Source organism: Callithrix jacchus, chromosome 4 (assembly GCF_049354715.1).
Source record: "Callithrix jacchus isolate 240 chromosome 4, calJac240_pri, whole genome shotgun sequence".
Taxonomy (NCBI): Eukaryota; Metazoa; Chordata; class Mammalia; order Primates; family Cebidae; genus Callithrix; species Callithrix jacchus.
This window is the reverse complement of record NC_133505.1, coordinates 12664813-12677150: the sequence shown is the minus strand read 5'-3', so window position 1 is coordinate 12677150 and position 12338 is coordinate 12664813. Positions and strand designations below refer to the sequence as shown.

The window sequence follows — 12338 nt, the reverse complement described above, 5'->3', positions numbered from 1 at the left end:
GCCGTGACAGGGGCGGAAGCGGCGGCGGCGGTGGCGGCGGCCGAGAGGAGCCTGGGGCTCGCGGCGCGGCTCCTGCCGTCCTGTGCGCGCGGCGCGCGGCTCCGGAGAGGCGCCTGCAATCCTGGGCAGCGCGCACAGCCTCGCCGGCGCTCAGAGGTGGGAGGCTCGCCACTCCGGGGGTGTGCGTGGGGGCGGTGGCGGATTTCGGGTGACAGCGTTGCACAAAGCAGCTTGTTTGGGGTGCAAGCCCTTCCTCTCTCCCTATGCATGGCCCCTCGTCCTGGTGGGAGGTGGGCGGGTGCCCCAGGGACGGATTCCTCCTGCCCCGGCTTGGAAGAGGGTGCGGGGTGGGTATCTGTCTGGAGAAGGGGGAATTCCTGGGCTGGGTGTTGGGGCGGTGGGGTCGCGGGATTCGCCGCGATGTTGCCGGTCTCCTAACCCCCCTACAACGTTTCCTTTCTGTACAGCTGTGCCTTTTCCCCGAGACTCCCGGCACCTCCTCAGCGCAAAGGTGAGCCCCGGGACTGTTGCTTCTCCGACTTCGAAAAGCATCCGAAAGCTTTTCGGAAAGCGAGGCGGCTGCAGCTGGCACCGGGAGTTTGGGGCTCCCTCCTGGGGGCTGTCAGAGCCGCGGGAGGACCCCACGGTCCTGGAGTAGGAACTCCCTCGCTGGTTCTTCCCGGCCGATAGGGTGCGGCCGGGAGCCGGCACAGCCTTGCAGGTGCTGTAGTTAATCCTCTGGCACAGCCGCGGCTCGTTGAGACTTGAGGAGCATTGCCAGGTTGCTGGGGTAACTCCTCTGGGATTGGAGACCTGGAGGAGGGGTGGCCCGATTAGGGTAGCTGTTAATCAACGGCTCGCCAGCTGACAGGTGAAAGAGGAAGAGGTAGATCAGCTGTAGAAAATTGGGGTTCAGTGATGTGGAACCCAGCCAGAGGCCCAGTCTTCCCTTGGGTAAGCCTGAGGGGCTCCCCAGTCCACTCCAGTTGGGGAGCCCCCTCCACACCACATATATATGTATATGTGTATACACACACACACACACACACACACACACACACACACACACATAACGCAAGGCTTTGGCCAGTTTTGTTGTGTGATTTTAAATCTATTTTAGTGGCAGAAAGGCGAGTGGGAGAGAAGCCTTCTTCAGGAGGTACATGAGAAAATTATCATCAATAATTAATTGTCTTCCAGGCAGAGAAAGTAGTCAACAAAAGACATCTAGGCAGTTGGGGAATTTAATACTGAATCATTGAACTGTACGTTGAATGCTGAATAATTCAATATTGAATTATTATACTGGATCCCTATTTCTGAAGATCTGATTCGTGTGGGAGTAATAAGGTACTAGTTCCGTTTAAGTGTCTCGAAGGGAAATTACTGTTTCTGTTGTCTCTGAAGAAGTTTCTAGTAGTTTGTCTTATATTTAGAAATTGTATGCACCCCACTATAAATTTTTATTCTAAACTGGCCCTTTTGATTCATATTTGTATGAATTCTATGTGTTTCTTTAGCATCTTTTTGAGGCCCGGCATGGTGGCTCAGGCCTGTAATCCCAGCACTTTGGGAGGCCGAGGTGAGCGGATCACTTGAGGTCAGGAGTAGTTTGAGACCAGCCTGGTCAACATGGTGAAACCGCATCTGCACTAAAAATACAAAAAGTAGCCGGTGTGGTGGAGCACACCTGTAATCCCAGCTACTCGGGAGGTTGAGGCAGAAGAATTGCTTGAACCTGGGAGGTGGAGGTTGTAGTGAGCCAAGATGGCGCCACTGCACTCCAGGCTGGGGGAGGAAGACTCAGTCTCAAAAACAAAACAAAACCGTTTTGAATAAGCTGCTTCAGAAGAACCTAGAGTTATTAAAATAAATCTACATATTGATATATCCACTTACATATTTACCAAAAAAATCCCGCTTTTTTCTTATTACATTAAAAGAAAACCAAAGCCAAATTTTAAATGCTTGAGTTAAAAATTAGAAATATGTGTATAATGTTGAGCATGAAACAAATTGATTATATTTAGGTGTGGTTATTAATTTGAAAAAATCGAGAGAAAACAGTATACTAAATTTTTTTTTCTTCATTTTAAGACCTAAGGACCCAGCAACAGTAGAAATATATAAATACATTAAGTGCCAAAAATACTTAGAACGGATTCACATAATCCTCAGTTGTGTAATTAAAGCTGAAAATGTACTACCATGAAAACCGTCAATTAGACTTCATAATGGCTTTTATAGCTCATGTTTTCATTTCCTTGTTAACCATCTCTTGAATTTAATTATTTGTTGCATTAAGTACATATTTTCTTTTCTTTTTTTTTTTGAGATGGAGTTTTGCTGTTGTTACCTAGACTGGAATGCAATGGCACGCAACCTCCGCCTTCTGGGTTCAAGCAATTCTCCTGCCTCAGCCTCCCGAGTAGCTGGGATTACAGGCGTGCACCACCATGCCCAGCTAATTTTTGTATTTTTAGTAGAGATGGGGTTTCACCTTGTTGACCAGGATGGTTTCGATCGCTTGACCTCGTGATCCACCCACCTCAGCCTCCCAAAGTGCTGGGATTATAGGCATGAGCCACCGCGCCCGGCCTTAAGTACATATTTTCTAGTATTCAATTAGATTAAAATGTTGGATGAAATTTCAGGAAACTATGCTTTCTGTTGAGAATGCACAAATTCCCAAGTGACAGGGTCAAATGTTGCATGAACCTAGGCTGGTTTCATTTATGTTCCTAAACCCCGCATTTGACTTCAGATATTTTTGCTATAATACTTTCATATACTATACATTTACAAATACTATATATATTATATGTTTGCATCTACTGTCTTTGTGGTTCATGTTATGAATAATGTCAGGTGTATTTTATATATAAATGAAGAGATTATTTACATAGAAGAATTAATATTTATATGTGTATATGAAGACATTGGTTAGAGTGGACAGCCTTCTTAAAATAGAGAATCCAGAGAGCCTTCTTTGGGTTTAACAATTATAGGTAGATAGTACTTTCAACTTACTAACATTTTATCTAACAGTATAATAGATGCTGTAGAACTAAATGGCAGTTTAATGCTCAAAGAGCTAGAATGCATTTCAGAATAGGGTTTAGGTGTTCACAGCTACTGTAACATCCATTGGTTCAGAGAAGGGGAAGATGAAGTCAAAGGAAAATCATCTGTAACATTGATGTCAAGATGTCTCAGAGTCAGTGTAAATGGCAAGATGAGTTTTCCCATCGAATGTTAATCCATGGAAAATACTCTTACAAATGTTAATACATCTTACAGATGAAGCAATAGGATTGCAAGCTCCTTAAAGCTTCTCTCCAAGACTAAGATTATATATGTGGAATTTGTATTTTATGGTTCCACTTTTCCACTTTCAAATGGGAAAATGCATGTCATTACATACATAAAGCATGTAAGAACTTTCTTTATCCGTAGGCATCTCCTACCTACTTTTGATTTACCGTTTTGTGTATGTGTAGTTAAATCCAATGGATCAAGGAAGAAGGTGAAGGATAATTACAGATTCTATATATTACTGAGTACTTATGCTAAGCATTTTTTATTCCTTATCTAATGTAATTGAAAAGAATTCTGTTAGCTGTTAATCTTTCATGCTGTTCCACATTATTTCTCTTGTAGACTTTGGTTCTTAATGTTTAACCATACTGTTCATGGACCAGTTAGAGAAATTTTTTCCAGTAGAAGGTGCCAGTGGTTCTAATTTAGATCTGTATATTCAGTAGTGACTAGATAGTTTGCTTGGTATTTGTTGCGTTGTACTAAGAAGGAATTAATAAGCTTTCTTTCTTTCTTTTTTTTTTTTTTTTTTTGAGGCAGACTCTCACTTTGTCGCCCACGCTGGAGTGCAGTGGTGTGATTTTGGCTCACTGCAACCTCCACCTCCCCCATTGAAGTGATTGTCCTGCCTCAGCCTCCTGAATAGCTGGGATTACAGACGCCCGCCGCCATGCTTGGCTAATTTTTGTATTTTTAGTAGAGATGGGGTTTAACTATGTTGGTCAGGCTGGTCTCTAACTCCTGACCTCATGATCTGCCCACCTTGGCCTCCCAAAGTGCTGGGATTACAGGTGTGAGCCACTGTACCTGGCCAGGAGTTTTCTTTTTAAAGCATAATAGGAGATCAAAGTACAGGAACTGCTCAGAAGATGCAGTAAAGTGGAGAGGAGCAGAGATAAAACTAGGCGTTTTCCTCGTTTTCAATTTTATAAACATGGTGTAATTTGTTTATTGGTCATTAATGTAACATACTTCTCATTTTATATTTTTTAATGTACATAGCTACTAATAGGTAATATTTGAGTGCTTATGCCGATTTTAGTGCTTTAAATAGGTTATCTTGTTTAAACTTCACTCCAGTGCGACAGTAAACTTTTACAGTGCCCATTTTATGTATGAGAACACTGAGGCTTAGAGAGGTTAAGTAACTTGAAAATAGTGGCTTGAGCCAGGTGGTGTGGTGGCATGCACCTGTATGCCCAACTACTTGGAGCTGAAGTGGGAGAATCGCTTGAGCCCAGTAGTTCCAGGCTAGCCTGGGTAACATGGTGAGAATGTTTCAAAAAAAAAAAGAAAGAAAGATAATTGTAGCTTTATGTTTAGGCCGTCTAACATATGTATGTAGTAATAACATATGTTATGGTATTAACATATTATATGTTATGTTATAACATATTATGTGACATACAGTATGTAATAACTTTGCTCCAGACTGTTAAAAATATTTGCAGGTGCCAATATGTAATGTCTGATTTTTCTTTTGCAGATTATTTAATGTAATGGCAACCCCACGGGGGAGGACAAAGAAAAAAGCACCTTTTGATCACTCTCCAGATAGCCTTCCTTTAAGGAGCTCCGGGAGGCAGGTAGTGTTCATTTATTCATTCAGTGAACCTTTTTTTGAGCATGCGGAATTACCGATTGGGACTGGAGAACTGGAGTTGCAAAGACGACTCCAGTCATCAAGTTACTTGCATTCTAGTGGAAAAATTCACAGTGCAGTCATAACACAGTGTGATAACATGATAGAATATAGAAAATAGAAGCATTATCTGGAGAGGGAACTGTAAGTATAAAGGCGTAGAGTGTGAATCAGCATAGGATGTTCAGAGAATCACCGTTATGTGGTTGTTTCCAAAGAGTGAGGATGGGGCCAGATCATGCCTGGCTTGGATGTTATTCACAGGAATTTGGATTTCAGCTTGTAATTGGTTGAGTGCTATTGAAGGGTTATGTATAGGGCTTTTTGGGTAGGGCTTTAATTCTTTTAAAAGAAAAAATTGAACCATATAATTCTTTCTTTATAATTTTTCTAGCTTTTTTTTTTCCTTTTGAGACAGTTTTACTCTTGTTGCCCAGGCTGGAGTGCAATGGCACAATCTCAGCTCGGCACAATCTCCGCCTCTTGGGTTCAAGTAATTCTCCTGCCTCAGCCTCCTAAGTAGCTGGGATTGTAGTCATGAGCCACCACAAGCAGCTAATTTTGTATTTTTAGTAGAGATGGGATTTCTCCATGTTGGTGAGGCTGGTTTCGAACTCCCAACCTCAGGTGATCTGCCCACCTTGGCCTCCCAAAGTGCTAGGGTTACATGTGTCAGCCACTGTGCCCAGCATTTTTTTCTAGCTTTTTATCTAAAATACTTAGAGGATGTAACTGCTCTAAGTAAAGAAAGAAAAAAAAATCTTAATTTGGGGAATGAGTTGTTTCTTTTGAATGATGTCACATTTTTTTTTTTGAGGTGGAGTTTTGCTCTTGTTGCCCAGGCTGGAGTGCAGTGGCATCATCTCACCTAACTGCAACCCCCACTTCCCGGGTTCAAGTGATTCTCCTGCCTCAGCCTCCCAAGTAGCTGGGATTACAGGCACATGTCACCATGCCCAGCTAATTTTTCTTTTTTTTGTACTTTTAGTAGAGACAGGGTTTTGCCATGTTGGCCAAGATGGTCTCGAACTCCTGACCTCAGGTAGTCCACCTGCCTCAGCCTCCCAAAGTGCTGGGATTACCAGTGTGAACCACTGTACCTGGCCACTTTTTTTTTTTTTGAGACAATCTCCTCTGTACCCCAGGCTGGAGTACAGTGACACAATTGTGTGTGCCACAATACCTTGTTGATTTTCTTATTTTTAGTAGATCCGAGGTCTTGCTATGTTGCCCAGGCGGTGTCAGACTCCTGAGCTTAAGTGATCCTCCCACCTCAGCCTCCCAAAGTGCTGGGGATTATAGGCATGAGCCACCGCACCCAGCTGATGTAATTTTTTTCTAAGAAAGACTCATGAATTTTAGTTCTTTGCTTAGTCATCTGTTGTGAAAATGCTACTTCTGGCCAGGTGCAGTGGCTCATGTCTGTAATCTGCACTTTGGGAGGCCGAGGCAGGTGGATCACGAGATCGGGAGTTCGAGACCAGCCTGGCCAACATCGTGAAACCACGACTCTACTAAAGATACAAAAAATTAGCCAGGCATGGTGGCGCACACCTGTAATCCCACCTTTTCAGGAGGCTTAGGCAGGAGAATAGCTTGAACCTGGGAGGCCAAGGTTGCAGTGAGCCAAGATCTCACTGTTGCACTCCAGCCTGGGTGACAGGGCAAGACTCTGTCTTAAAAAAGAAGAAAAAACTGCTAGTTCTATATCTCTAGCAAGTTTGTGAATTACTTGCTCAATGCAGCCACCAGGAAATTGCTGTCTTGTCATCCCTAACCTATTGCCAGGATGTTTTTGACCTCTTGCTTAGAACTCAGATGTGATTTCAGTAGTGAACCTTCATCCTTAGTCATTTTGCCATCATCAGTGAAATTTTAATGTCAGCTGTGACTCTCTTAGGCGAAGAAGAAAGCAACAGAGACGACAGATGAGGATGAAGATGGTGGATCAGAGAAGAAGTACAGGAAATGTGAAAAGGCAGGCTGCACAGCGACATATCCTGTGTGCTTTGCAAGTGCTTCTGAAAGGTTTGTGTAGATGTGCGTCTTGGCCTCCCATTTCTGTCTGTGAGAAGTTCTTTATAGAAACATCATCTTTTCCCTAAAGATAGCTATGGCTACTCTAAGTCGTCTAATCTAATAATAGAGACATTGCTCAGACATTCTGTACACATTACACCCTCCTTGAGGCCCTCCCTCTGTTACTTCTAGCCTGCTGGGAGATGCCACACCCATGTCAACTTTGTAACACAGTGTCCTCAAATCCAACCAACTGTATCTACCTTCTTGATGGTTGAGGGTGGGATGGCACATGTAGTGGTGAGGCAGTAGAGAGAACTCGTGAGCTCTCTGTAGAGACCAGTGTTGGTTTACTTTTCGTTGTACCTTTCTCCCGTATATAACATGCCGTCTCTTCCCATACACACGTACGGGTCTCCTAGAAACTACAGCTAACTTCAGCCTTGCCATTTTTATTGTGGGGTGACAGAAGTATGACACTTTTTTTTCTTTTTTACTTCCAGAGGAAAATCTTCAATAAGGGTTAAGATTCAATAACACCTAGAAAACCAATCCTATTTGTTTTTAAACACAAAGAGGGCTGGGCATGGTGGCTCATGCCTGTAATCTCAGCATTTTGGGAAGCCAAGGCGGGCGGATCGCTTGAAGTCAGGAGTTTGAGATTGGCCTGGCCAATGTGGTGAAACTCCATCTCTACTAAAAATAGAAAAATTAGCTTGGCGGTTGGTGGATGCCTCTAATCCCCGCTACTCAGGAGGCTGAGGCATGATGAGAATTGCTTGAACCCTGGGAGGTGGAGGTTGCAATGAGGCAAGATCATGCTACGGTACTCTAGCCTGGGTGACAGCGAGACTCCATTTCAAAAATAATAATAACAAAGACATAGTCATGTTCATAGTGGAATGATTTTTCATTCTCTTGCTATGTTATCAACTGTTTGACAAGTTATCTTTGCCAAAGTGCCTGCTTGATGTTCAGATTGCAGCTGACCACATTCCCTTGCTGGGCCCTATGTTATTACTTCTCTCCTGCCCACATATGCAGCCTACAGCAAGCACAGTGGTGTCTGTCCTTTTGTGTCATAAAACTGTATCATTGCCCCAAGGAGTCTTCCTAAGACTCCTAAGCCCCAGGCAGTCAGCTAGATTAGGTCCCAGGGTCTAAGTCCCTGCATCCTTGCTGTGTGTTATTATCTGCTAGTAATCCATTCTTGTTTCCCCTGTCGTTAGGGAGATAAGTGGAGATACTGCAAATTGGGGTCATAGATGGTACTTGCAAGATGTTTCTTAAAAAGTGGGAGGAGAAATGTTTATTCATTACCAAAGCTACATGTTTTTCACTATTTTCAGATGTGCCAAAAATGGCTACACCTCCCGATGGTATCACCTCTCCTGTGGGGAACATTTCTGCAATGAATGCTTTGACCATTACTACAGAAGGTATGTTCACTAATTGTATGAGGTTTCTCTGGAGGTGGGGACTGTGGCAAGGGCAGTGTGTGTGGTCAGCTGATTGAGGCTGAGTCCCTAGGCTTACTGAATTATTCAGCTCTTTCAGCCGTGCCTGTAATGACTGTAACTTGGACAAGAACTTTAGTGCTTTAGTTTGTGTATGTGCATGTTTATGTGGGTGCACACTCAGGGATCAAAAAATATCTGCCATGAAACAGTTTTTTTTTTTCGAGACTAGGGTCTCACCCAGGCTGGAGTGTAGAGACATAATCTCAGCTCACTGCAACCTCCGACTCCTGGGTTCAGGCGATTCTCGTGCCTCAACCTCCCAAGTAGCTGGATTACAGGCGTGTGCAACCACGCCCAGCTAATTTATGTAGTTTTAGTAGAGCTGGGGGTCTCACCATGTTGGCCAGGCTGGTCTTGAACTTCTGGGGTCAAATGATCTGCCTGCCTCGGCCTCCCAAAGTGCTGGGATTACAGGTATGAGCCACTGCGCCCGGCCTCTAGTATTTTCTTCAGTCTGAAAGTTCTGGAACATCTAGATGTTGAGTTATTTTATTGTTTTCAACTTAATTCATTTGTGCTGTTACTGTGTGTGTGTGTGTGTGTGTGTGTGTGTGTGCTCTGATTTTTATTGTGCTTGCTTTAGGTTTAAATTTTTCTTATTTCTCTAGTTTCCTCAGCAGCTGAAATTATTGATTTTCAGATCTTCATTCTTTTCCAATAAATGCATTTTTAAATGCTGTAAATTTCCCTCTAAGCAGGTTGTGATAGTTCAGAAGTTTTGCCAACTTTCATTTTCATTTAGTTCAAAATATTTTTAAATTTTCATTGGGTTTTCCTCTTTAACCCATAGGCTATTTAGAAGTAAATTGTTTAATTTCCAAATATTTGGGACACCTCTAGCAATTTTTCTGTTATTGATTTCTAGTTAGTTTGGTAATGGTCTGAGAATGTACTTTGTATGATTTTTATGTTTTAAATTTGACAAAGTTTGCTTTATAGCCCATAATGCAGTGTACCTTGGTAAATGTTCCACATGAAGTGGAGAAAATGTGTATTTTACCATTGTCAGGTGGAATGGTCTATCGGTGTCAACTAGACCAAGTTGATTGATAGTGCAGTTCAGGATGTATATGTATATGTATTTGTATATGTATACGTATATGTATATGTGTACATATACACCTTTCTGATGGACTCCTACCTGATCTTCCAGTTACTAAGAAAAGTATCTTAAAGTCTGCAGTTATAATAGTCTCTTGACATTTCCAACTGTAATGCAGATATGTTTATCTTTCCTTTCAGTTCTATACATTTTTACCTTAGGTATTTTTTTTTTTCTTGAGATGAAGTCTTGCTCTGTCACCCAGGCTGGAGTGCAGTGGTGTGATCTCGACTCACTGCAACTTCCATTTCCTGGGTTCAAGCAATTCTCCTGCCTCAACGTCCCAAGTAGCTGGGATTACAGGCATGGGCCACCACACCTGACTAATTTTTGTATTAGTAGAGACGGGATTTTGCTATGTTGGCAAGACTGGTCTTGAACTCCTGACCTCAGGTGATCCGCCTGCCTCGGCCTCCCGAAGTGCTGGGATTATAGGCATGAGTCACCGCACCCAGCTGTCATGATCTTTGTTGTTGCATTGTACATCTGACATTGTGGTGGATTTTCTCAAAACTGACCCCTTTATGTAATATCCCTTGTCTTCTTATCCTTGATAATAGTCGTTATTCACATTAATGTGGCTGCTTCAACTTTTTTTAATGTTAGCATGATACACCTTCCTTCGTTTCTTTTTACCTTTCTGAGTCTTTGTATTTAGAGTAGGTTTCTTTTCTTCTCTTTTCTTTGTTTTTTGAGACAGGGTCTCGCTCTGTTGCCCAGGCTGCAGAGCAGTGGCATGATCTTGGCTTACTGTACCCTCCACCTCCTGGATTCAAGTGATTCTGGTGCCTCAGCCTCCCAGGTAGCTGGGATTACAGGTGTGTGCCATGACACCCAGCTAATTTTTGTATTTTTAATAGAGACTGGGTTTCCCCATGTTGGACAGGCTGGTCTAGAAACTTCTCACTTCAAGTGATCCTCCTGCCTTGTCCTCCCAAAGTGCTGGCATTACAGATGTGAGCTGTCATGCCCGGCCTAGAGGAGATTTCTCGTTTACACATATATTTTTTTTTGTAATTCCACTTACAGTCTGTCTTTTAATCTATATGTTTATGCTATTCATGTTTTAAGTGATTGTTGATTTAACTGGATTGAAATATCTTTCCAGCTGTTTTCCATATGGTGCCTTTTATTTTTCTCCTTTTTCTGCCTTCCGATTTTAATTGAGCATTTTTATGATCGTATTGTATTTCATCTGCTGATGTAGTTTTTAATGACTGCCCTAGGATTTACTACGTACATTAAAAAATATTCTAGGCCAGGCGTGGTGGCTCATCCCTATAATCCCAGCCCTTTGGGAGGTTGAGGTGGGCAGATTGCTTGAGGTTAGGCATTCCGGACCAGCCTGGCCAACATGATGAAACCTCGTGTCTACTAAAAACCACAAAAGTTAGCCAGGCGTGGTGGCAGGTGCTTGTAATCCCAGCCACTTGGGAGGCTGAGGCACAAGAATCCCTTGAACCCGGGAGGTGGAGGTTACAATGAGCAAGGATTGCGCAATTATACTGCAGCCTGGGTGACGGAGTGAGACTCCATCTCAATATATATGTATTCTGAGCCAGTTCCAGCTACTTGGAAGCCTGAGGCAGAAGGATCTCTATAGCCTAGGAGTTTGAGGTTACAGCGCACCCTGATTCGTGATTGCCCCTGTGAAGAGTCACCGTACTCCAGCCTGAGTGACATAGCTAGACCCTGTATCAAGGAGGAGAAAAAAAGAAAAAAAATTAATTTCTGCTTCAAATAATACTAGGCCTTTCTTAGTTTTAGATACTAAAGCTGCCAAGAATATACCCCTTCTGACAGCCTTTTTTATGGGTGCCATAATAACTTCCTCTACTTTTATAACAAGGCTAGTTAAGTCTGTTACGTAAGATTTACTAACCTTCCTATTTTGAAAACCTGATGACTTACAGCTCGGTATATTAATTTTTCTTGTTTTTCAGCCATAAGGATGGATATGATAAATATACTACATGGAAAAAAGTATGGACTAGCAATGGCAAAACTGAACCTAGTCCCAAAGCTTTCATGGCAGACCAGCAACTCCCCTACTGGGTAAGGAGAATGATGCTCTCATTCTGTGAGGTATTTGTGGAGCCAAATGCAAGAGGAATGAAAGAAAATGCTGATGTTTGGGAAATCTCTTAATATATTTATTATTACTTATATAACTATTAAAGCAAATACTTTTTATTTTTGTAGAAAGCTCAGATATTTCAACATAGTATAAAAGAGGAAATGAGGCTGGGTGTGGTGACTCATGCTTGTAATCCTAGCATTCTGATAGGCCGAGGTGGGAAGGTTGCTTTGAGCCTAGCCTGGACAAAGTGAGACCTTTTTGTATAGTGAAACCCCATCTTTATTTAAAAAATTGTTTTTTTCAAGTAGCCAGGAGTGGTGGCGGTTATCTTTAGTCTCATCTACTCAGCAGGTCGAGGTGGGGGAATTGCTTGAGCTCAGGCGTTAGAGGCTGCAGTGAGCTATACTCCAGCCTGGGTGACAGAGTGCGAGGCTGTCTCAAACTAACAAAAAAATTAATGTTTTTAAAAAGAAAAACTAAAGGCTGACCACCAGCTGCTGAAAATCATTGCTGAGCTTGGTACATAGCCTTTTAATCTTTTTTTTCTTTTCATATTTTTGTCTGTTTAAACACAATTCCATGCTTTATATACATATCCTGATTAAGTTTAAAATAAGCCTTCAGATACCATTTTTGTAACATTCGGCTTCTTAAAAA

At 42.4% G+C, this 12338-nt stretch overlaps 1 protein-coding gene across 9 annotated transcripts in view; it reads left to right on the top strand.

The window, feature by feature from the left end:
- Positions 1 to 12338, top strand: part of KDM1B (lysine demethylase 1B) — a 105834-nt gene that overhangs the window by 34715 nt on the left and 58781 nt on the right. For 2 of the 9 annotated variants that reach the window (XM_078368248.1, XM_035294807.3), the window contains exons 1-7: positions 9 to 156; positions 468 to 511; positions 1201 to 1350; positions 4805 to 4904; positions 6861 to 6988; positions 8329 to 8418; positions 11545 to 11656. In XM_078368248.1, the coding sequence (XP_078224374.1) occupies positions 4818 to 4904; positions 6861 to 6988; positions 8329 to 8418; positions 11545 to 11656 (417 nt within the window). In that variant the 5' untranslated portion in view covers positions 9 to 156; positions 468 to 511; positions 1201 to 1350; positions 4805 to 4817. Of the gene's footprint in view, positions 1 to 8; positions 157 to 467; positions 512 to 1200; positions 1351 to 4804; positions 4905 to 6860; positions 6989 to 8328; positions 8419 to 11544; positions 11657 to 12338 lie in introns of those variants that run through there. The other 7 variants (XM_078368246.1, XM_078368245.1, XM_078368247.1 and 4 more) reach the window with 4 other exon arrangements.